Source organism: Diceros bicornis, chromosome 35, assembly GCF_020826845.1.
Source record: "Diceros bicornis minor isolate mBicDic1 chromosome 35, mDicBic1.mat.cur, whole genome shotgun sequence".
In the NCBI taxonomy this organism is placed as follows: domain Eukaryota; kingdom Metazoa; phylum Chordata; class Mammalia; order Perissodactyla; family Rhinocerotidae; genus Diceros; species Diceros bicornis.
This window is the reverse complement of record NC_080774.1, coordinates 25,566,630-25,588,707: the sequence shown is the minus strand read 5'-3', so window position 1 is coordinate 25,588,707 and position 22,078 is coordinate 25,566,630. Positions and strand designations below refer to the sequence as shown.

The 22,078-nt window shown below is 46.3% G+C and overlaps 1 gene segment (V, D, J or C); it reads right to left on the bottom strand.

Annotated features, from left to right (window-relative positions):
• Positions 1–1,816: 1,816 nt before the first annotated feature.
• On the bottom strand, positions 1,817–13,382 carry LOC131398575 (immunoglobulin lambda variable 1-40-like). The segment is given in 3 exon segments: positions 1,817–1,885; positions 12,860–13,176; positions 13,289–13,382. Coding segments are annotated over 3 exon segments (444 nt in total).
• Between the last annotated feature and the right edge of the window lie 8,696 nt (positions 13,383–22,078).

Below are 22,078 nucleotides of genomic sequence, written 5' to 3'. Positions count from 1 at the left end.
CCTAAAGTAAAAGCCATCAAGAAATAAATAACAAATTGGATATGAGATGTGTTAGAATAGAGAAGCATGGCCTTTAACACTCCCACAACTTGGGGCACAGCTCTGTAAATACACTAAACACCATTGAGTTGTTCAGTTTAAATGAGTGAACTTTATGGTATATAACTCATATCTCAATAAAGCAATTAAATAAAAGCAATACGAGAGGGAGTGACCATCACTGACCCCTTAAAATGGGTCTGTGCTCAGAGAATCAAACCCTCAGACTGGCACACTTTGGGGTTGGCCACAGTCACCCCCTTTGCTGGTATTTGTCACAGGCAGTCATGGGAGTGATCATGGGGAATGGGGGCAGGTTTCTGACTCAGTTCCCCAAGGATCCAAAGCTCTGTGACAGCACCAAGGCTGCTGTCTCACACTGAACAGTAATAATCAGCCTCGTCCTCAGCCTGGATCCCAGACATGGTCAGAGAGGCCGTGTTGCCAGACTTGGAGCCAGAGAACTGACTGGGAACCCTGAGGGCCGAGAACTTCCAAGCATCACAGCTTTGGGGGCACCATGAGAAATCTGCTGGTACCAGCCCACAGTGTAGGTTCCAACATTCTTGCTGTTTCCAGTGCAGGGGAGAGTGAACTTCTGCCCCACCGATTCTGGCACTGGGGCTTCCTGTGTCAGCCCAGACTGTCCCCAGGACCCTGGAACAGAGGAGGTGGAGACAGAGAGAGGTGAGGCTGGGGTTATTACCCACAGAAAGTCCTCAAAATGAAAGGGGAAAAACTGCTCTATGTGTCCCCATAACCACTTCTGTTTTCCACAGCCAGTGGCCTGAGAGGTGAGTGAGAAGGGTGAGGAGGAGAGGGGTCCAGGCCATGGTAGAGATGCCCCAGGGTCTGCTTCTTAACTCCACAAGTGAGAGAACTGCACAAAGTCTCTCTTATCTTCTCTCCTCCTGGGAGAGCAGAGAGGAACCCTTCATGCAAAGTGTTCTCTTCCCCTGGTGTTTCTGGGCCTAAATTTGGTGAAAGCTGAGTATGGGGTGGGGCTGGGGAGCTTCTCCTGGGGCCCTAAGGAGAGTCCTCAGAGACCTGGAGCAGTCCTTCAGCCTGAGCCCCTCTGGCTCAGACTCCCAGCAGCTTCTCTTTGATCCCTTCTCCATTACCCATGAGTGTCTGCGTTTGCAGGTTCCCTCTCCCAAAAGGCACAAGGCAGGACCCCAGGGTCTGGTTTCCCAGCTGAGATCGCCCCACAGACCCTCAGGGACAGGCCCATCATGCCTCGGGCTGTCTCAGAGCCCAGATTCACCTATGAATGGGATGTATATCCCAGAGCTGAGCAAGGAGAGAGAGTGAGACTCTGGACTCCAGCTCTGCCTCCCACACCACCCGTCCCCACACAGGGGCAGGGGCCTCTCATCTCCAGGGGCTCCTTACTGTGCTGCAGGTGTCACCACATCTCGTTCCTTACTTCAGAGATGTGGCCGCCTCAGCATCAAGTCGTCCTTCTGCTCCTCCCACCACTTAGACAATGGTTGGGGCCATAGGTGACTGAGCCCTCAGAGAGAATGGATCCTTCACCCAGTGAGCAGAGGGCAGAGGGCATTAACACCTCTCCACACCCTCTGTGTGGGGGGCCTGAGGTGACTAGCTCCTCTCTCTCTCATCAAGCATCACTCCCCACCACGGCAGGCCAGTCTCCATAACCCTCTTCACTTGTCCCCACCTTCACTCTCGATGGGGCACAGTCCACTAATAACGATGCACAGGGAATTCTTCCAGAAGAAACTTTTATTTTTAGAAGAGACACCTGCTTCTCCTGTTACTCTTCCACCCTGAGGAAGGTGATCAGGGACACGCCCTCCCAGGACGCAGCCAGGAACCCACTGCCCTAAGACAGGACAGCAGGGTGAATGGGTTTCCCACACCAGATGCGGGCTGTGCATCAGGACGGGGCTGGAACTCTGGGGAAGTGCAGAGGGGCTGAAGCTGCAAGGAAAGGGATGAGAGTGGCAAGGAAAGGAAGGTGGCAGAGAAGTTCCCAGATTTCTTGTCTAAGCCCTCCACTCACAGTCCACACGTCATTTCTTACTACTCTACAGAACCTTCGTGGTACTTGTTATACATTAGCTATCATTCTACTCCCATTATGAACATTAACATAATTATTTCTCCCGGTGACCTAATCCACAAGTGTAGTGACAATGGCATTAACGAACTGCAATCAATTATGTAGATATATTTCTAGCCAAGTACTTGCTCCTTGATTTCAGACCTCTACACTCTATTCCTGTCAGTACTTAACGTGCTGACTCCACTTAACGCTCTCCACTTGACTGAGTCACAGAAAACATCAGCTCAACTTCTCCAACACTGAGTCAGAGTAAAAGCTTAAGGATGTCTATGGCCTTGACCCTGCTGTCTCACTGCTGTGGCACTCAGACCCAGGGGAGGGCTGACACTCAGTAGTTAGCAAATAGTAATTTTGAATGAAAACTTAAATAAGGCAATAAAAAAGAAAAAATGCATTTCCTCTCCCCTACACTGGACGAAGCATAGATAGAGACATGACAGGGTTGATCTTTTATTTGTGCTCTAATCCTCCATTCACATCCGCAGTCATGTACATGGAGTCATCCTAGCGACACCCACACACCTCCCTGAACATCCAAGCAATCCACCAGCCCGCATGTTCTACAACAAAAAATACCTGAATTCCACTCGCTTCTCTTCATCTCTACGCTGACTAATGTGGGCCCAGCCCCGTCTTCTTTCCTGGATTATAACAACAGCCCTCTAAACTCTCTGTGAAACTTCTTGATTCCATTTTACCCTCAACACACCTCCCAGAACCTTTAACATCTCATCTACACGTCGTCCAAAAACAAAAAATCCTTGCAGATTCTCATGTACTTCATCAATCAGTCCTATTTTTAGATTTGTTTGAAGATTTTTTACATGTTGTCTTTCATTTTCTTTTTACTTATTAGAGTAAAAATAAGTCTGCTTGTTATTAGTGTGGGAGAAGCAGAGTCATGAAACACTGGTCTAATTAATTTAAGGTTGATAAAACAGGCAGAGTGAAGATGAATAAATGCAAAGTTAGTTTCTCTTATATTCAAAGTCTTACATTTAACTGTCTTAGGCTTTTGTCTCATTTCCTCATCTGTTTGTTTATTTTGCATTGTGCTTAAACTAAGGAAAGACTACAGGACTACTATATTTAAAAAATATATATTGTAAATATATTTTTTAAACTTTAGTAAATTTTTTAAAATATAGTAAATATACATAACATAAAATTTACCATTTTAAACATTTCTAAGTGTACCATTAAGTGGCATTAAGTATATTCACATTGTTGTACAACCATAACCACTATCAATTTCCAGGATTTTTTATCATCCCTAAAGAAACTCTGCACCCATTTATTAAGAATTGTCCCTTCTCCTCTCCCTGCCCCACCCCCGATGACCTCTATTCTACTTTTATCCCTGGGGTCTGGTCATCTTTACAATGTCAGCTGATATCCCAATAAACACAGTGTATTTCCCTCATATACTGAGCATGGAAAGGAGACAGCTGCCTTCATCAGAGCCTCATCCACCCACACCCCACCCTGTCCTCTGAGAGGGAAGACAGGACACCCACATTAGGGTACAGTCTAGAGCAACTCAGCCTTCTTTCAGTGCAGAGGCCTCTTCAGCATGGTCCAGACCCTTCTTCTTCTGTTTAGATTCATGTGGGGATGGGGCCCGTCAGGAAGCCGCCCTTGAAGGAGACCTGTCCTGTGTTCCCTGGAGCAGAAGGACAAAGGGCAGAGCCAGGTCAGCTGCAGCAGCATTATTTGGGAGCCACTAGAAGCTTGGTTCACTGCTATGTCCCCCCAAGGCCCCCTGTGAGTGAATGAGGGGCTTTGTCTGTGCACTTCCCTACTCTCACTCCTCTTCACTCCTAGTGGGGAGGAAGCCCCCGTGTAATCACATCATCAGAATGAGGTTCTTCAAGGAGAGGCTGACCTTACTACCCAGAGCATCCAGCTTCTCCTGGAGATGACCCTCCTCAGGGAATGGGAGGATCCCACAGTCCTCCCAGGATGAAGCTGGGAGAACACAGCCCTGAGGTCAGACCCAAGGGGTAAAGTGTCCCAAACAGGAAGGAAATGACAGCAAAAGATAGAACTGTGGCCCTGGTGGAGGAAGGAAGGCATTCTTAGAGGACTGGAGGGAGAGCAGGCACAGGACGTCCTTCTGACAGGAACTCTGGACGGAACAAGTAAAAGAATGTGGAGGCCACCCTCTGTGCTCCATGCTCCTCATGAGAGTGAGGGGGCAGCTGATCTTGGACATGCTGCCTGGGACCCCCGACCTGTGAGGGCCTAGGAGCAGGTCCCAGGGTCTCAGACCCACACCATTGTATCTCCTGCAAGAGGGACCCAAAGGTCTCTCTGCCGGGGACACCAGGCTGCCCAAGACCCCGCTCCTAGCACCAACTGAAACTCCTTCCTGCGCTAAGGACTTTCCTGGATAGAGCAGAACTGATGGTCCCCCTTCATACACCGCGTCACAGACTCCTGCTGAGGCCTGTTCTGATAGGCAAGAGCTCCTGACCAAGATGGGCCCATTTCGCAGAATGGAACTTCCTGCACACTAGAGCATTTACTCACCCACGGTTCGTTAGAGACCACAAAAATATTTAGAGGAAATGGAAACTCGTATTTTGGAATTATGGGTTTTCACGTTGATTATATCACTAAGGAATTTGATTTCAGAACATCATATGCCACTGTGGTTAATAAGATGGACACTGGCATCAGACAAATTGAGTTCAAATTTCTAATTCTTTAATACATGGAATGTGTGTGTATGTGTGTGTGTGATTCATACTTAGCACTCTGTTTGGCACTAAGTAATCTTCACCATGTTTAAGTTATGGCTGCTCTTATCTGGAGAAAAACTATAGAGCACTTGAAAAGACACTCACCACCATTAGTCACTAGGGAAATGCACATCACACCACAGTGAGATGGCACTTTACCCCACTAGGATGGCAATAGTCAAAAAGACATGTAATTGCAAATGTTGGTGGGAAAGTGGAAAAAATGGAAACTTCATCCAGCCTCGGTGGAAATGTCAACGGATGCAGCCACTTTGGAAACAGTCTGCCAGTCGCTCAAAGATTGTGTCATAGAAATACAATATGATCCAGCAATTCCACTCTTAGTTATCATGGTAAAATAAATAAAAACATATGTACAAACAAAAATGTGTACAAGGGTGTACATGACAGTGATATGCTTCATTGCTAAAAGGTATAAACAACGCAAGATGTCCATCAAGTGATGAATGGATAAACAAACCATGGTATGTCCACACAATGGAGCATTATATGACAACAGAAATGAATGCAGTACATACCCACACTACAGCATGGGTGAACTTCAGGATCATTATGTGAAAGAATTAAATGAAAGAAACTATTCACACAGGACCCCATATTAGATAATTTGACTTATGTTAAATGTACACAATAGGTAAATCCTAGAGCTGGAAAGCAGATTAGTGGTTACTAATTGCTGTGTGGAGGGGGGATGGGGAGTGACTATTAATGGGCACACTGTCTCCTCTCCTTCAAATGGCTAAGCTGGATCATTCTATCAAAAATCCACATTCAGCAGGGGCAATTTTCCTCATTTGGACCAACTGCAAGTGCATACATCACAATGTCATGTGGTGTCCCCACCTATCAGTGTTTATTGGGGAAATGTACAAGAGTGGGCTCAGCAAGATTCACAGCTCCTCTACCCTCTCCAGAGCCTCATGAGAAGCAGAAGTGGGCTGGGCCAGGGGCAGCTGGATGGATTTGGGGTTTTGCTCCTAGAGCAAAGGATTACTAGAGAAGTGATCCTTCCGTGAGATGCTCTATCTTTAATAAATGAAGTGAGTGACAGGTCTTAAAATGAGGCATGATGGAGGAGAGTGAGCAGCTGCTCAGAGAGACGCATGGCCATGACTGGATTCTGTGTTCATGGCATTTGGAGACCCCAGGAGAGTTGAGGTCCCTGGGGGAGGCACAGAAGACAGCCCAAGCTAGCTCAGCCAGACTAATCTGAGAGACCGTAGAGTCAGCAAAAACCTTAAGTCTCTCCCTTAACTCTGTTCTTTGAAGCCAGTACAAAAGGCCCTGGTGCTTGTATTAGCCTGAGTAGAAACTCGGGAGATACCAGGGACGGCTCCCTGGTTTCTGCTGGTGCCAGACTATCCCATAGTTACCAAAACTGAAGCCACTGCTCAGTGTGCTGGTGAGTCTGGCTGATGATCCAGGAGATGCAGAGAGGGAGGGCGGCTGAGTCAGCACAGGCTGGGAGAGAGAACCTGCAAACACAGACATGCATGGGTGATAGCTTTTAAAGTATGTAAATATATATACAGTCCTGTAGGACTGCAAGTTTAAGCCCCTCTGGCCACCAGAGCCCGGTGATCTGGAGCTGTATCCTGGGCAGCATCCACAAAAAATGGGGCTCCAGACAAGTGTCTAAGCTCCTTTATGGGAGATGCTGGTGAGCTGTGAGGCAGAGGGAGAGTGCAAAGATGGCATCCACTGTCTTACATTTCTTGAGAGCAAGTTCATCCATAGACCCCTAGATGTGTGCTCAATCTGAAGCCTGCTCCTCAGGCTGAAGCTCCAGGACAAGTAAATAGACCTCTTTCACAGAAATACTGGGGTTGCCTTTCAGTCTCCTATCTGTGCAGTGCCATATGCCAAGAAGGGTCTGTCCAATTACCCCAGTCCCATGGGACCCAGGAGTGTAGGCCCTCCTGGCCTCCAGAGCCATATGACCAAGGGGTGTGCTTTGGGTGGCAGCCACAAAAACCAGGGCACCAGAAGCATATAAATGCTCCCATTTGGGAGATAATGTTGCTCTGGAGCATGACAGAGGGAGAGCTCAAAGACAACACTCACCAGCTTCAGCGAGGCAGAGGGGAGCATACGATGACACCCACCAAAGAACAAAACACAAAAGATGTCACCCACCATCTTTAGCAATGAGGAGGGAGAGCACAAAGATAGCACCTGCAAGCCTCTGTCCCCAGACAGTATTCCAGCAGGCCCCTGCCCCTCAGGCCAACACTTTAAGATTAGCAAATGAACCTCTTTCACAAAAAGTTTGGGTGCTTTTCAAATGGCTGCTTCTGCACTGGGCTCTGGGGCTAGTGAGTCTGCTGTGAGCTCTGTAACAGATGTTTCTCAGCTGTAGCCTTGTGGGTCTCATGGGTACAAGCCCTGTTGTGTTTCAAAGCTAGATTTTTTGGGGGCTCCTCTCAGGTGCAGGTCTTAAAAATTGGGGTGCCCTATGTGGCGTTCACTCCTCAGGGAGAAGCTCCGGGTTTTGAATTCCCTCATGATTGTGGGTCACCATGCTGGGTGGTTGGTGTTTATGGTAAGATTGTGTCCCAGCCTCTCCTACCTGCTTCAATGTAATTCTTTTTTCCCATTTGCCTGATGTGTAGCAGTCACTCAGCTAGCTTTTAGGGATTTTGTTCCAGAGGAAATTTTTCCATAGGCAGTGTCGATTTGGTGTGTCCCTGGGAGGAGATGAGTACAGGATCTTCCTACATCACCATCTTGAACCTGAACACTCCCTGACTTTTTAAATATCTGTTATTTTTTTAATCAAATTTGGGTGATTTGAATACTATGTTGTAGATTTCTGGATTCTATGCTCTTTCTTTTTATAGTGCTAAGATTTGTTCTGGAATGCACATATGTCACATGCCTTTCAGCTCAATTCTTTAAGGCCTGTTTTAAGAATTGTTATGGACACTGTAAAGGAACCTGTACTCTATGGCTAGTTTAGCCCAAATACTAGTTGAGCTGATGTTTTCACCAGGGTTTCTCCACTCTGGTAGGTGCAAACTCAGATGTCTCCAATGCCTGTGTGAGCTCTCATAACCATTCAGTGTACCATCCATCAGTAGTTGTCATTTATTTGATAACAGTTCTTTGATCTGCTTTATGAAGTTTTATGCAACATATGTTTATGTTAAGATTCAGCCCAAGGCTCAAGAGACCTTATGAAGATGTTTGGAACTCTTCCTCATTCCGATTCCCTCTTCTCCGTTACTCTGCCACTCATATTCCAGCTGCTTCAGCTGCCTTAAAATTGGGTCTCTGGTATCCCAGCTCGGCTGGACTGGCCTGTTCTTTTTGCCCCATGAGGTGTAACCTGGGTAGTGATTCAGCAGAACACCAGGGGGATCACAGGGCACCCCTCATTGGCAATAAGAGTCCCCAGACTTCTGCTGTACTTTAGAGCTCTGACTCTGACTCCTCATCTTCCTGCTGAGTGACATCCTGGGACGTATAAGCCTCCTCTCCACCCACCTCTTCCCAGGGAGTTCCTTTGCTTTCCTCCCCTTCTGCAGGGTGGCCCTCCTGGCTATCTCTGGAAGATCTCTTGCACTCAGATTTTCCATCTAACACAGTCTGTCCAAGTGCAGCCCAAATAAACTCCTCATGGTCTACTGTCAACTCGTTGTCATGTCTTTTCCTTGTTCTTCACTGAAATCCTGAAACTCACTACCCCTGTCACCCAGTAGAGCCCCCACTGAAGGGAGTGGATCATACAAGGGCATGAATATCAGGAGATAGGGGTCATTAGGGCATCTTAGTGGATGTCTACCACAGTGGCCCTTTGGGGCCCAAAGATTCACATCCCTCTCACATGCCAGACACATGTCCTAGGCCTTGTGTTAAGCTCTGCACACAAAAAGGAAATACTCAAGAGTAGAAATTATGGCAGAGCCTGGGGAGTTGTGACTCACTTCCCCACCCGATTCTATCACTGTAGAAATGATTGCTGAGCTACAGATCACAGTAATACTCGGCTTTGTCCTGGGGCTGGGCCCCTGTGATGGTGAGGGCTGCTTTGTTCCCAAGGATGGATCCAGAGAAGGGATCAGAGATCCCAGAGGGGTGGCTGTTCATGTTGTAGATAAGTGTGTGGGGAGCATTGCCTGGGGTCTGCTGGTACCAGCTGGGTAGATATTGGTAGAGACTGACCCAGAGCTAAGGCCACAGGTAAGTGTGACTCTCCCTCCTGGAGACACCGAGAGTGATGGATCCTGGGTAGCCACATTCTGAGACTCCACTCATAAAACCAACAGGAGAGAGACAGTGATTGTTGTGGGAGACAAGGGTCAGCCTGAGACCCTGCTTTTAGGAGTCCCCCAAGGATGCAGAGTCCCTTTGCCTGACCCGAGCCATGAGGGCAAAGCCCGAGAAGAAGCGCCATCCAGGCCATGGTGGGGACCCTCACAGGACACAGCCTCCTTAGGCTCCTAGGCTGGAGTATGGAGTCCTTGGTGCCTTTTCATGCTTCCCAGACCCATTAGGAAGAAAAGGTGTTTCATGCAAATCAGCTTCCTCTCTCCTCCTGCTGGTATCACTCTGATGTCCCCTGGGGGAGATCTTGAAATAGGCACATCCTGGGACCTTACACACACCAATGGCTGCACAGTGACTGAGACACTGAAAGATGGGTGTTGAAGTCTTTCACCAAATGCGCTCCACCGTGACCTTTATGACCTCAGTCCAAAATTTCTTCTCTGGGAAGCTTGAAGGATGAATGACGAGATGTTTGTATTCTCCATCTCCTGGCCCCAGCGATCTAACGTATCTCAAATCTAAACCCATCCCTGGGAACCTTTCTTCCTTCCTCAGTGAAATTCCTTCTTGTCTTCTTTGGAGGAGCTTAGCAGTCACTCCTCTCTCCAGCAGTGAGTCCACTGGGAAATCACAGAGCCCGTGTCTGGTGTGTGAGGGGACCTTGGTCTCCCACTGACTCAGTCCTGGGCCCTGTCCACACAGCAGTGGCAGAGCTGGGGGTGCCGACACATCGGGCTGCACTGCCAGGCTTGGGATGGCAACCTCCTTTGCTCTAAGAAGCCATAATTATATGGAGTAGCTTCAATGTAACTGCAGGTTTTGAAGAGGAAAGGTCACAATGTCACCATAAAATTATCAGATACTTTGCAATATCAGGTATAACAACTAGGAAAACATGGGTTTCATAATCAGAAATAAAAATAACAGTGTGTGACCAAGTATGCGTGAACATCATGGAATATTTTAAAATTCCATTTCCCTTTACATTCTGCTGTGGACCAGAAGGAATGAGAAGGGTGGAGAAGGGATTTGACACGTAAGGAGGGCTAGCAGGGAAATAAAATTCCTCCAGTAAGTGAGGAAGATAAGACACACAATTGGTGAATTAGTGTGAAATAAAATTATAATTTGGCATTTATTTTGGAAGTGCTAATGTATTGTCTCTTTAATAAAACTTGCATGATTAGTTTTTCCTTTCTCTTCATATGTGTTTGACAGTCCCAACTCATATTTGAAAAAAAAAAAATTTCCCTTTAGACAAATAAATCAGTGATAGTGTAGAGAAAAATAGGTAATCAGTATCATATTTTGAGATGAGGAGGAATATTAACACACAACAAAAAGAAAGAATTAAAAAGCTGGAAACACAAACAATATCAGTGTCCATAAGTTACTATAAAATATTGAAATAAATGAGAAATAGTAGACTGATAAGAATTAACTTGTGCTGCTTTTGTAAATGGCTGCCTTATAGTCATAAGGATAAATCAACTCATAAGGCTGAGGTCTGGAGTTAATCCCCACACAAGTCTTTTGGCTTCAAACACTAGATACCCTTGATTATTCAAATAAGGAAACTCAGGTTTTCCCAAGGTCATTAGAGTGGGAGAAATCAAACTTCAACCAAGTCAGACTCCAGTGGCCCATGGGGAGAATCCATCAGGGCTCATTGATACTTGCGGAAGAACGGCAGACTGGTAGTTCTAGCTGCATTCCCACCTAATACAGGGTCCTTACAGAGGCCCCCCACCACGGCCTCCAAGCCGTGCCTTACAGGATTCCAACTGCCTCTCCAACTTTCCCTCTCTGCACTCCAGGCACGCTGACCACCTTTCCACGCACAGTGACCACTTTTCTGCCGAGCCACAGAGCCTTTGCATCTGCTGTTGTTTCCTGACCTGTCTGGATCGACTTTTCTTCAGACTTCTCACATGGCTTAGCTCTCCTGGCACCCCAGGGAGGCATTTCTGACACCCCCATATCTAAATTAGGACCCCTTCCACCTGACCAAGTACTTTCTATCAAATCACCATGTGATTTCCCTCAGAGCAGGGGCACAGTCTGAAACCTCCTGTTTATTTACTTGCTATCATCTGTTCCCCTTGGCCTCCCTCCCACCATGAAGATGTGAGCTCCTGGACACAGGGGCCTTTTCTGTGTGTTTTCAGAGCTGTGTCTCCAGGTAGGTACTCAACAAATCCTTGATGAATAAGTGAATGGTACATTAGCTGTGATCAAATGGACTCACCAAACTGTTCTTCATGGCTGATTCTGCCAAAATTTTATAGACACACCTATAAGTAAGAGAGTTGGAAAATAGCTATCCTCTTGGTAAATAAAAAAAAAATATATATATATATAGTGATAAATCTGGTTCCCACCATTGTCCAACTATTTGCTTAATTGTTCACTTTCAGTACACAACACAATAACACCAAAATTATCACCTGTAGCCCCCTGGGAAGGACTTTATCAACTAGAGTACAGTGCTTGTACACAGTTTCTCTTACTTTTAGTCTTACAGGCTCTGATCATTGTCAAAGTTCCTTGGGTCAGCAGCTTTCTCCCCCAACCCGTCAGTGAGGTTGGTTCACATATTTGTAATGCAAGTAGATGGGTTTTTGTCACATTCTGCATGCCATCAGGAGATCTCCAAATTTTTTAAATGATTTTTTTCCACACATACATTAAGGTTCTGTCATTGTGTTGTAAGTTTTTAAAGAATTTTTGACAATGCCATGGTGTCATTTATGCACCACTACAATATATGGAATAATTCCATTGCCCTAAAAATAAATTCTTATATTTACAAATTCCACTCTTCTTCTCCTTCTTCTAAACCCCTGGGGAAAAAAACTATGTTTTTACTCTCTCTAAAGTTCCGCCTCTTCCAAAATGTGACATAATTAGCATTCTACAGTTTGTAATTTTTTCAGACATTTTCTTAGCAATATCAACTTAAGATTAATATGTATCACTATGTGCCTGCATAGCTCATTTCTTTAAACTCTGAGTAGGATCCCATTGTATAATTGTGCCACCTTTTCTAGGACAACTTACTTGCTCCCTGTTTGGGTGATTGTGTATAAAGCTGTAATAAACATCCATGTGCAGATTTTTGGCTTCTCTCAGGGTTTTGTGAGTATGAATAAAGCTGCTATAAACATTAAATGCAGGATTTTTTGGTGGCCAAAGGTTTTGGATTTATTTTTATAATTTTATAGTTTTAAATTGGTATCTTTTTCACTAAAAATCCAAAAATAAGACAAAACAAGCCAGCACTGATTAAAATTAAATAAATCATAATAGCAAATGCAAACAGAAATGACTTATCTTTCAAGCACACCAAGAATATCGCTGAAGTCCCATGATAGGTTCAGGGCACAAAAAATGTTTTATTTACTTTAAAATCAGAAGAAAAAAATAAATATAAATCAGTCTGGAAATAAACTATCCCCAACTGATAAAGACGAGGACTTTCTGTTTCCATGAAGACCATTGTCTAGGAATGTGCTTGTGTGAGTGACTTTGAGGACAGAAGGGAGAGGAGGAGCCTTCACTCGAGGTGGTGCCCCTAGATGAACCTGGGTCCAGGACATCAGCAAAAGAACAAGTGGAAATCATAGGCCAAGCCTGAGCAGGCAGCTGCTGGGGTGTTCACCCTCCTGGCAGATAAGAAAGGGAGTTCTTGTCTCACTTCCCCATGGGCCTGGAGCACTGTGCAAGCACCAGCACTGCTGTCGTAGGACTGGCAGTAATAATCAGCATCGTCCTCAAACTTCAGCCCAGTGATGGTCAGGGAGGCTGAATTGCCAGACTTGGAGCCAGAGAATCGGTCAGGGACCGCGGGGGCTCGTTTGCTATTCTCATATATCAGGAGTTTGGGGGCTGTTCCTGGGAGCTGTTGGTACCATGACACATAATAACCACCTCCAGTGCAGGAGATGGTGACCCCCTGGCTTGGGGTCCCTGTCACTGAGGGCGGCTGAGTCAGCACAGACTGGGCCCAGGATCCTGGAAGTCAGAGAAATACAGAGATGGTGATTCTGGGGTTTAGAGACAAGAGGGGAGAGAAGGGCACCACCATCTTCTCAGGGCCTCCTCCCTAGTCCACATATCCACTCACCTGTGGAGAATGCAACAAGGGTGAGAAGGACAGGGGGCCAGGCCATGGTAGAGATCATCACTGAGTCCTGCCTTCTGTGGCCCCACAGCTGAAGCAGAGCTTCCCCCAAATCTCTCCCTTCCCCTCTTCATACTCTGAGAGAGGGAGGGTCCATCCATGCAAATGAGACACCCTGCCAGCTTTCTGATACCTCACTGGGCCCTGGGTCAGGCTCTTCTGCCTGAGGATGTCCACGGAGGGGGGAAAGGGTGGGGCTGTGTGGGCCCCAGGGGGTGGGGAGGTCACAGCTGTGAGCCCTGAGCAGAGGGCACCAGTCAGTGCCAGGTGGCTGGTCCCAGATGTGATCACCCATAGACCCCTCAGGAACAGGCCCTGAGCGCCCCCTGGTGTCAGGTCCAGATGCACCATTTTGTGACACGGTGACCAGAGCCCATCAGAGACGGCTCTTGCCTGCTCACTTCTCTGTCCATTGTCCCCCTGCCTTAGGGACAGGACAGGTGTCCCCTTATGTGGCCTCATCATTACCTCAGGGCAGTCTTTATGCTCTACTCAGACTCCTCAGGGGTGAGTCTGTCATGGCTCCCCTGGGTGTTCAGTGGTCAAAACTGAGGTGCTGACTCTTATACAAACTCCTCTTAGATCAGGATCAAGTGCAGGCAGTGACCGGCCCCCCTGGAAGCATGTCCCTTGCTGTGCAGGACACAGGTTCTTTGCTCCCTGGCGCCCAGAGCTCTCCTTCCCTGTGGATCCCCCATAGTACTGCGAAGAAAGGGAGCTCTTCTCCCTGGGGATGGGGAGGTCATGGGTCCTGCAGTGAGTGAGAGAGGGTTTATGCTATGTAAATCTGTATTGTTTGTCTACATTCCTATACACTTGAACACCACCGTCACTGGTGTTTTTTTATGAAGTGACCCACTCCTAGGAATCTATTCTCCAAGCACAGGACCCAGGTCTGCAGAAAGCCATGCCAAATGACCTTCTCTGCAGCATTTTACTTAAAACTCTGACTCACTTTGAGCAATGCCTTTTCCCAGGTGAGCCTGATATGTGGTAGCTGTTAAGATCAACCATTATGAACAAAGAGTTTGGAAAAAATATGGTTGATACTCAAGAATGAGCGCTGTGGGGGCTGTTTAAAAAGAGAGAAATTTGTGTGCTTTTTTCTGAAAATATGTCCACCATACATCACAATTTTGCTAGAAATCAACTTCAGCCAAAAACAAACAAAAAACTTAGAGAAATTTGATCCCATTTTACAAATAAAATAAACAGATATTTTTATATGACTAGAAAAATTCTAGAACTATATGCACCAGATTCTTACCTGACTTTAATTTGGGGAGTTGTTTGGTGTAGAAAGAACAACCTGTCAATTTGGCGTGCTCTTTGTAAGTTTGTTACAATGTGGTCTTTAAGATTTTAAATGCACCAAAATGTTTAAATGGATTAGTGAAAAATCAAAGGTCATTACTTAAAAGTAGTCCAAGAATTTAACTGAAAGAAAACCTATACTCTATTTTAATTTTGCATTTACAATGAAATCCTTTTTTAAAACACTATTTTCTTTGTAAGCCTTATTCTTTTCTTAAGACAATTTTTGATTGACTCAAATAAGAGAAATTTTTGAAATTTTATTTATTATTGAGTGGAAATTATTTTTTACAAATATATTTGCACCCTGAGTTTTCTCGGTACTGTTTCTTTACTGATGATGCAGAGATGTTCATTGTGAATTGTATTTTCCATTTCCTCCTACTTTAATAAACAGAAATTTGCCCAGTCTGCATTGTTTCTACACACAGGATGAGGCTGGCCATGCCCTTTCTCCCCATGGATATTCTCTCCCTGGTGGGAGCCCCCTCAGCTCTCAGGCTCAGGGCAGAGAGAAGAGCATGTGCAAAGGTGACTCTCTCCCAGTTCAGGCCCCATCCTAACCCAGTAACATGTGGCCTGGGTAGTGAGGGGCAGGTCTTCAATGGTGTCTATTTATTGAGCACCTACCTGATGTTGGGTATGGTGATTGGCAGTGGAATGCCAGGCTGAGCTAGACAGCCTCATCCCTGCTTCATGGAGCTGACCCTGAGGAAGAAACATGAAGTGGGAGGTGTACAGGGGGTCTCCCTTCCTAACCTTCACCATTGGACGCAGGGACACCAGAGAGGCCACTGCTGCACTCACTGGTCTGTGAGGGGATGGAGGTTGGTGGGATCATAGGGTAGCAGGGAATCAGAGACAACATGAGCGCTGAGGGGACATGGGCATGGAACATTCTTGGGGTTTAGGTGAAGATGTAGAGAAGGCTGTGAAGTGGTTACAAACAGAGGAAGAGAGAGATAAATAACATGACCCAGGAGAAGTGGACTACCAGGAACAATGGGATTAGAAATCAGGAAGAAGGAGACCTTGGCAGGGCAAGTGCCTTAAGAATCTGAGAAGCTCACTGGCTGAGCGTGATCTACTGAGGCTACTGGAAAGGAAGACAAGGAGAGGCCACGTGTCAGCAGGATGAGAAGTGAAGAGTGGGCAAGACAGTTGTCAGAGGGAGAACAGATTCTCCTTTAGGAGAGGTGGGATGGGAAATGTAATATGGAGGAATCCAAAATCTAGATGTTCTTCTCTGTATGTTTCATATAAATGGAATCATGTTAATTCTTAGGTTTTTGTCACAGGAGAAGGTAAATCCAAACCTTATAGTTTTATTACCATTTAAAATGTTAACTGCCTTATCTCCAGTGCAGAAAATTTGCTTCATTGCTCCTGTCTTGGTGGAATAAGTACTACATTTTTAAAATGTTCTTTAAAACTCTTCGTCATCTTACTGTCCTCTCAGTAATGCACAGGTAGAATAAAATTTTGACACACATTCATACTCTGTACGAGAATCACATGTTTAGCTTTTTGCAAGTCATTCTCTGACTCGTTGGGAGCTTATCACTGAGAAGACCAAGGGGATTCTTCTACCTAATCTATTGACAATGTGGTTTTGGAGGTCTGAACTCTTTAAGCTCAAGAATTACTTTTCTTTGGTCTTTGGAGTGATTCCCAGAGATAATAAAGCTTTTCTTTGCTTATCATGTATTTTTCTAGAAATCCAATCCACACACACTTTTGTGTGACAATGGGCTGTAGATGATTGTTTGGGGTCATTAGATGATTGGCGGAAAGAGGGTGAGAACATAAGGGAGAGAGTAGATTTTGGGAAAGAAGTGGCTCTTGGCCTGAGAACATAACATGACATTATGGATAGAGACAGAACATTCCAGAAGGACATTGACAAGTATAGTCCATGGTGGGAACAAACCAGGAGCATTGAATTAGAGCTCTTTGCATCCTGGAGGGGCAGAGTCACAGTGAAATCAAAGTCAGTCTGTCTGAACCAGGATCTCTATAACCAGGACCCTGTGAGGTGAAGATTCTCAGTAATAACACAGAAGTGACAGAGGGAGCAGTATCTTTAGGATGGGAGCACAAGTCCTCACATGGAGTATGTGGACAGAGGTAGAGGTACTTGTGCTGGTCCCTGTGTCTGGTCGTCACTTGAGAGATTGACATGTGGAGATGTGCCCAGGTAATGGTGTGGAAGTGGCCACTATAGTTTCTAGAACCTTCTTTAACATTCTTACTATGTTTGGGGAGACAAGTCCATCACGAAGAAGTTTTGTTTTTTTTCCTGCTTTCTCCCTCTCATGAGACTACTTTAATTTCAGATCAATACCTCGTGGATGGGAGTGCGTGCGTCTTAGCCTAGAATTGATCTGTTGCAGGAGCATCAGAATGGCCAGGGAGCCAAGCTAAAGCTTTGTGAGATGAGAACAGCGTGGCCCATGTCTCCTTCCCAGATCCCAGTGTCCACAGTACATGTCCCAACCTGAACTAACAATGAGGGTGGAGAGAAGAGAGATGAAATGCTGGGGACATATTTGGTGAAACATCTCTCATTTTCATCTACTATTTGGACCCCAAATCTCCCAGTCATATGATTAGCCTGTGATTGATCCCAGTTCTGACTGGACGGGCCCTGTGTTGCCCAAACGAATCAAACAATCCCGTCCCTGCTCAGGATGATGGAGTCAGGGGAGATGGTGTGAGTGATCTGGTCCAGTCCTTGTGAAAGCTGGGGTTCCAGATCAATGGGCCAGGGAGGGCAAGTCTATCTCATTCTGGAGGGTTTGTTGTATGGATGTGATGCCTGGGACTGCAGAGACATTTTTGATCCATGTGGGAAATCAGCCTGGAAACTCAGGGTCAAGGAGGAGGGAGAGAGAATCTCAGAGAATCAGGCAGTATCCATCAGCCCTGCTTACAGTTGTCTCTTCTGAAATGTAGCTATTTGGCTTCCTGATGTCAAAGCCCAAACTTTGCAGCCCACCCTGACTTCCTGGTTCTAAAGCAGGACCACTGTGCCCCTCTCCTCCTCCTTCCTCTGAGAGAATTTTCCAGATCAAAGTCTATTAAGCACTCAGGCTGTAAGCCCCTGCAGGACGAGGTTCTCTCCTGCATGATGGTGGATCCCTGTGCCTGGCTCAGTGCAGTTTCCACTTACTTTCCCTCATATGTGTTCAACAAAAGAAAGGACTTACCGACATTCTGGAAAGTTGTATTTTCTGAATGAACTTAACAACCTAGTGATAGCTTGAAATGCATATATTAGAAAACTAATCTCACTATTTTCCTTGTATTGTAATGTAAAATATTGCCTTAGTTCTTCCTTCCTCCTCATCACTGCAGTGTGGGGTTGTATTTCTTTAGGTGCATTCTGTCACATTTTGATTTCTAGTAGAGTTTTCTTTATTTCTCTTAGAGGACTCTGTTTGTCCTGGGATGTAATGAGCCCTTCCTAACACCTACTTCCCAGTACAGGCTTCCCCATCCATACAGGAGATCACTGGGTTCAGGATGTGTGGACCCATCTGCCTTGATGCTGCCCAGTGGGACAGCAGAACCTCCTGCACTGAGGCCTGGGGTCCGATATGGAGCCAACTCACAGCCTCCTCGGCCTCCCCAGTCCTGTTGACTCATTTTTCTCATCCAGAAAATTAAAGTGTATAAAAGTAGGTGCTGTCTGTTCATGTCGCATAAAAGAAACTTCTGGAATCATTTAACAAAAACCAGTTACAGAATCCCACCCTTTGAAGTTCAAATTAAGGAATCTGGTAGAAATTTTGGTTTTCATGTTTTTCCAAAATGGACGGTTTCAAACATGGGGGCAGCACTGAGAATGAGGGAACTAAGTTTGTCCTTCACATTCTGTTCCTCTGATTGGTAAAATTTAACAGACACAGGTGAAGTTTTCCTCAAATGTGAGATGAGAGAAAACTAAAAACTTGCATTCCTAGAACTCCTGATGAACAGTCCCATTTGTCAGGAGTTGATCATATCTCTTGAAAATGTTTAGTTTAAATAATCCTGTCTCAGCTAGATGGGGTCATCACGTTGTCTCAGTTCACTGACTCACCCACTCCCACACTGTTCCCAAGAGCCCAGCCTTGGTTTCTCTCTTTCACAATTCCATTCTTCAGTCCCTCCTACCTCCAAGATATGTGGACTCTGACCTTTCTTCTCCATCCCACCTGCTCCACCCCTTATCCAGGACTCCTAGTCTGACATGAATATCTTCTACAACCCTACCTGGTCCCTACCTTCACTCTCACTTTCTCCTAATTCATCTTCTATGCAGCACCTGGACTTCATAAACTTAAATCAGATTCTGATGATTCCCTGTCAGCCACTTTAATGCTCTTATCTCCACCCCACCAAGCTCTCCTCTCTTTACTCTACTGGGACATCTTTCTTTTACAATATGTTTTGCTTGTTTGTCCTCTCTCTTCTTCCCCCAGACAGTGTCAGCTCCCTGAGCATGGGAACCCTTCCTGTCTTGTCCATCTACTATCCTGAGCCCCTAGACCCAAGTCTGACACATAGTAGGTGGTCAGTAAATGGTGTGGACGCACATCCTCTGGACAGTCGACTATCCTGAGTCAGACACAGATGGACTCTGTGTCCCTGGTTCTGTCCTGACCCCTTGATATGGACTGAACTGTGTCCCTCAAAATCCTGTGTTGAAACCTAACCCCTGATGTGACTGTCTTCTGAGAGAAGGCATTGAAGGAGGTAATTAAGTTAAATGAGCTCATAGGCTGGTGACCTAATCAAGTAGGGCTGGTATCTTTATGAGAAGAGGAAGAGAAGCCTCTTTATAAGAAGAGGAAGTGAATGATGAGTGTGAGGAGGAGAGGGGCCCAGGCCATGGTGGAGATCGTCACTGAGTCCTGCCTTCTGGGGACCCACAGCTGAAGCAGAACTTCCCCCAAATCTCTCCCTTCCCCTGTTCATACTCTGAGAGAGGGAGGGTCCATTCATGCAAATGAGGCCCCCAGGTTTCTGATCCGTCACTGCTCCCTGTCAGGTCCCTCTGCCTGAGGATGCCCAGGTGGTTGGGTAGGGATGTGGCTGTGTGGGTCCTGGGTTGTTGGGGAGGTCACAGCTGTGAGCCCTGAGCAGAGGGCACCAGGCAGTGCCAGGTGGCTGACCCCAGCCCTGAACACCCTCAGACCCCAATGGAATGAGCCTCGAGTGCCCCCTTGTGCCCAGGCCCAGACACACCATTGTGTGACGTGGTGACCAGACCCCATCAGAGACAGCTCTTGCCTCCCCACTGCTCTGTCCACTGTCCCCTTGCCTTAGGGTCAGGCCATGTGTCCCCTTATGTAGCCTCTCCATCACCTCAGGGCAGTCTTTATGCTCTACTCAGATTCCTCAGGGGGTGTCTGTTCATGGCCCCCTCGGCTGTTCAGTGGTCAAGACTGAGGTGGTGTCTCTTATACAGACTCCTCTTAGATAAGCATCAAGTGCAGATCAGTGATTGGGCCCCATGGAGGCAGGTTCCTTTCTGTGCAGGAGATGGGTTCTCTCCTCTTATGTGAGTCCTCCTTGTTAGAGATTAAGCAATATATCTCCAACACTCAAAACCTTTGCTTTAATGGTCCTGTTTCTGGGGGAACATATGTATTTTGGTTTTTGCTATGTTCTTTGGTTAAGCTTCACCATTTAACTGGTCTCCTCATCAACCTATGAGTTGAATAAACTATTCCACACATTTTCATTCTATATTCGTATGAGAGTCAGACATTTTCCCGTTTGAGTCAGGCTAACTCTGATTCCAGCTCCAGGACCCAGAAGGAGGAAGGTGACTAGGATAGCACCACCTGTGACCAGGACCCTGTGATGTGGGGAATCTCAGTAGGGACCCCTAATGACCTGCGGGAGCACTTGCTTGGGGATTGGAACAGAAGGGACCTGGCATGGAGTGTGTGTCCAGAGATTCATGAGCTGGGCCTCTGGGAGTGGTCCTCACCTGAGAGATGGGGCAGGCGGAGGAGAAGAGCCCAGGTGATGGTGGGCAGTGGCCACCAGTGTGGTTTCTGGAGACAATCTCACTTCTAACTCCCTCAAGAAAGAAGATGTCCTCGTGAGTATTTTTTGTTGCTTTCTACCTGTCCTGAGACTGTTGAATTTCAAACTGATGCCTCATTGTTGGGAGGGGTGTGATTTTACTTGACATTATCTTTTCAGGACATTAGATAGGCCACGAAATCAGAAACAGAGTTTTATGAGGAAGGAACCCCTGGCCTGTGTCCTCTGCACAGCTCCTGGCATCCACCACGCAAGACCCAACATGAACATGAAGGATGAGGGTGGAGGGCAGAGTGATGTGCATGGTGGGGACCACTTAGGGAAAACTTCTGTCCTTGTTTTCTCCTCTATGGACCCCAAATCTCCCAGTCATGGGATGAGTGTGTGATTGACCCCAGCTCCAGCTTCAGGAAGCAGCCCAGTCTTTCCCAAACCAATCAGACAATCCTCTCTCTGGTCACCATGATGGTGTCCAGATCCTGTAAGCAATCTGGTCCTGTCCCTGTGAAAGCCAGATTCGTGTTCAATGGAGCAGGGAGGGTAATTCTCTCTCTTTCTGGAAAGTTTGTTGTATGAATGTGATACCTGGGACTACAGGGGCATTTTTGATCCATGTAGAAAATCAGCCTGAGGTCACGGGGGTCATGGAGAATGAACATTTTCAAATAAATATCAGAGAAGTGAAGCCCATTGAGATTCCACACTTGACAACTGAAGAGGAAACATTTCTATGTCACCTTTGAACAAGGCAAGGAGGCTGTTGTGAACATTCCCATCATGGAGTTGAGATCAGGACCCTAACTTCACACACTTGTCCATGAAGATTCCCCCAATAGTGTAGCTACTCACAGCCCATTCATTTCCTCAGGACCAGCCTCCAAACTTCTTTCCCACATCCCAATCCTTACCTCTTACCTCCAAAAAACATCCAGAATCTGACCATCCTTCTCCACCTCACCTGCTCCATCCCTCAACCAGGACTCTAGTCTGATATTTGTACCAAATATACAAACCCCCAGAGGTAGCTACTTTCGCTCTCACCTCCTCCCCTTCATCTTCCATGTAGCAGCTATACTTCACAAACTTAATCAGATTCCATATCTTCCTTGTTAAATCTTCTAATGGCTTCTACCCCTCATCCACGTCCAGCACATAGTCGGTGGTCAGTAAGTGTTGTGGATGGACGGACCCCTGAATAGTTGGTATTCCTGAGTCAGACACAGCTGGACTCTGTGTACGTTCCTGGTTCTGCCCTAACCCATCATCACCTCTGACCCCACGACAGACTGCCCCTCACATTGAGGAGCATCTGATGAATGTGAAACAATCAGATAATGTTTTGCTGTCAAGGACAGACTTTGGGTACATGAATTGAGA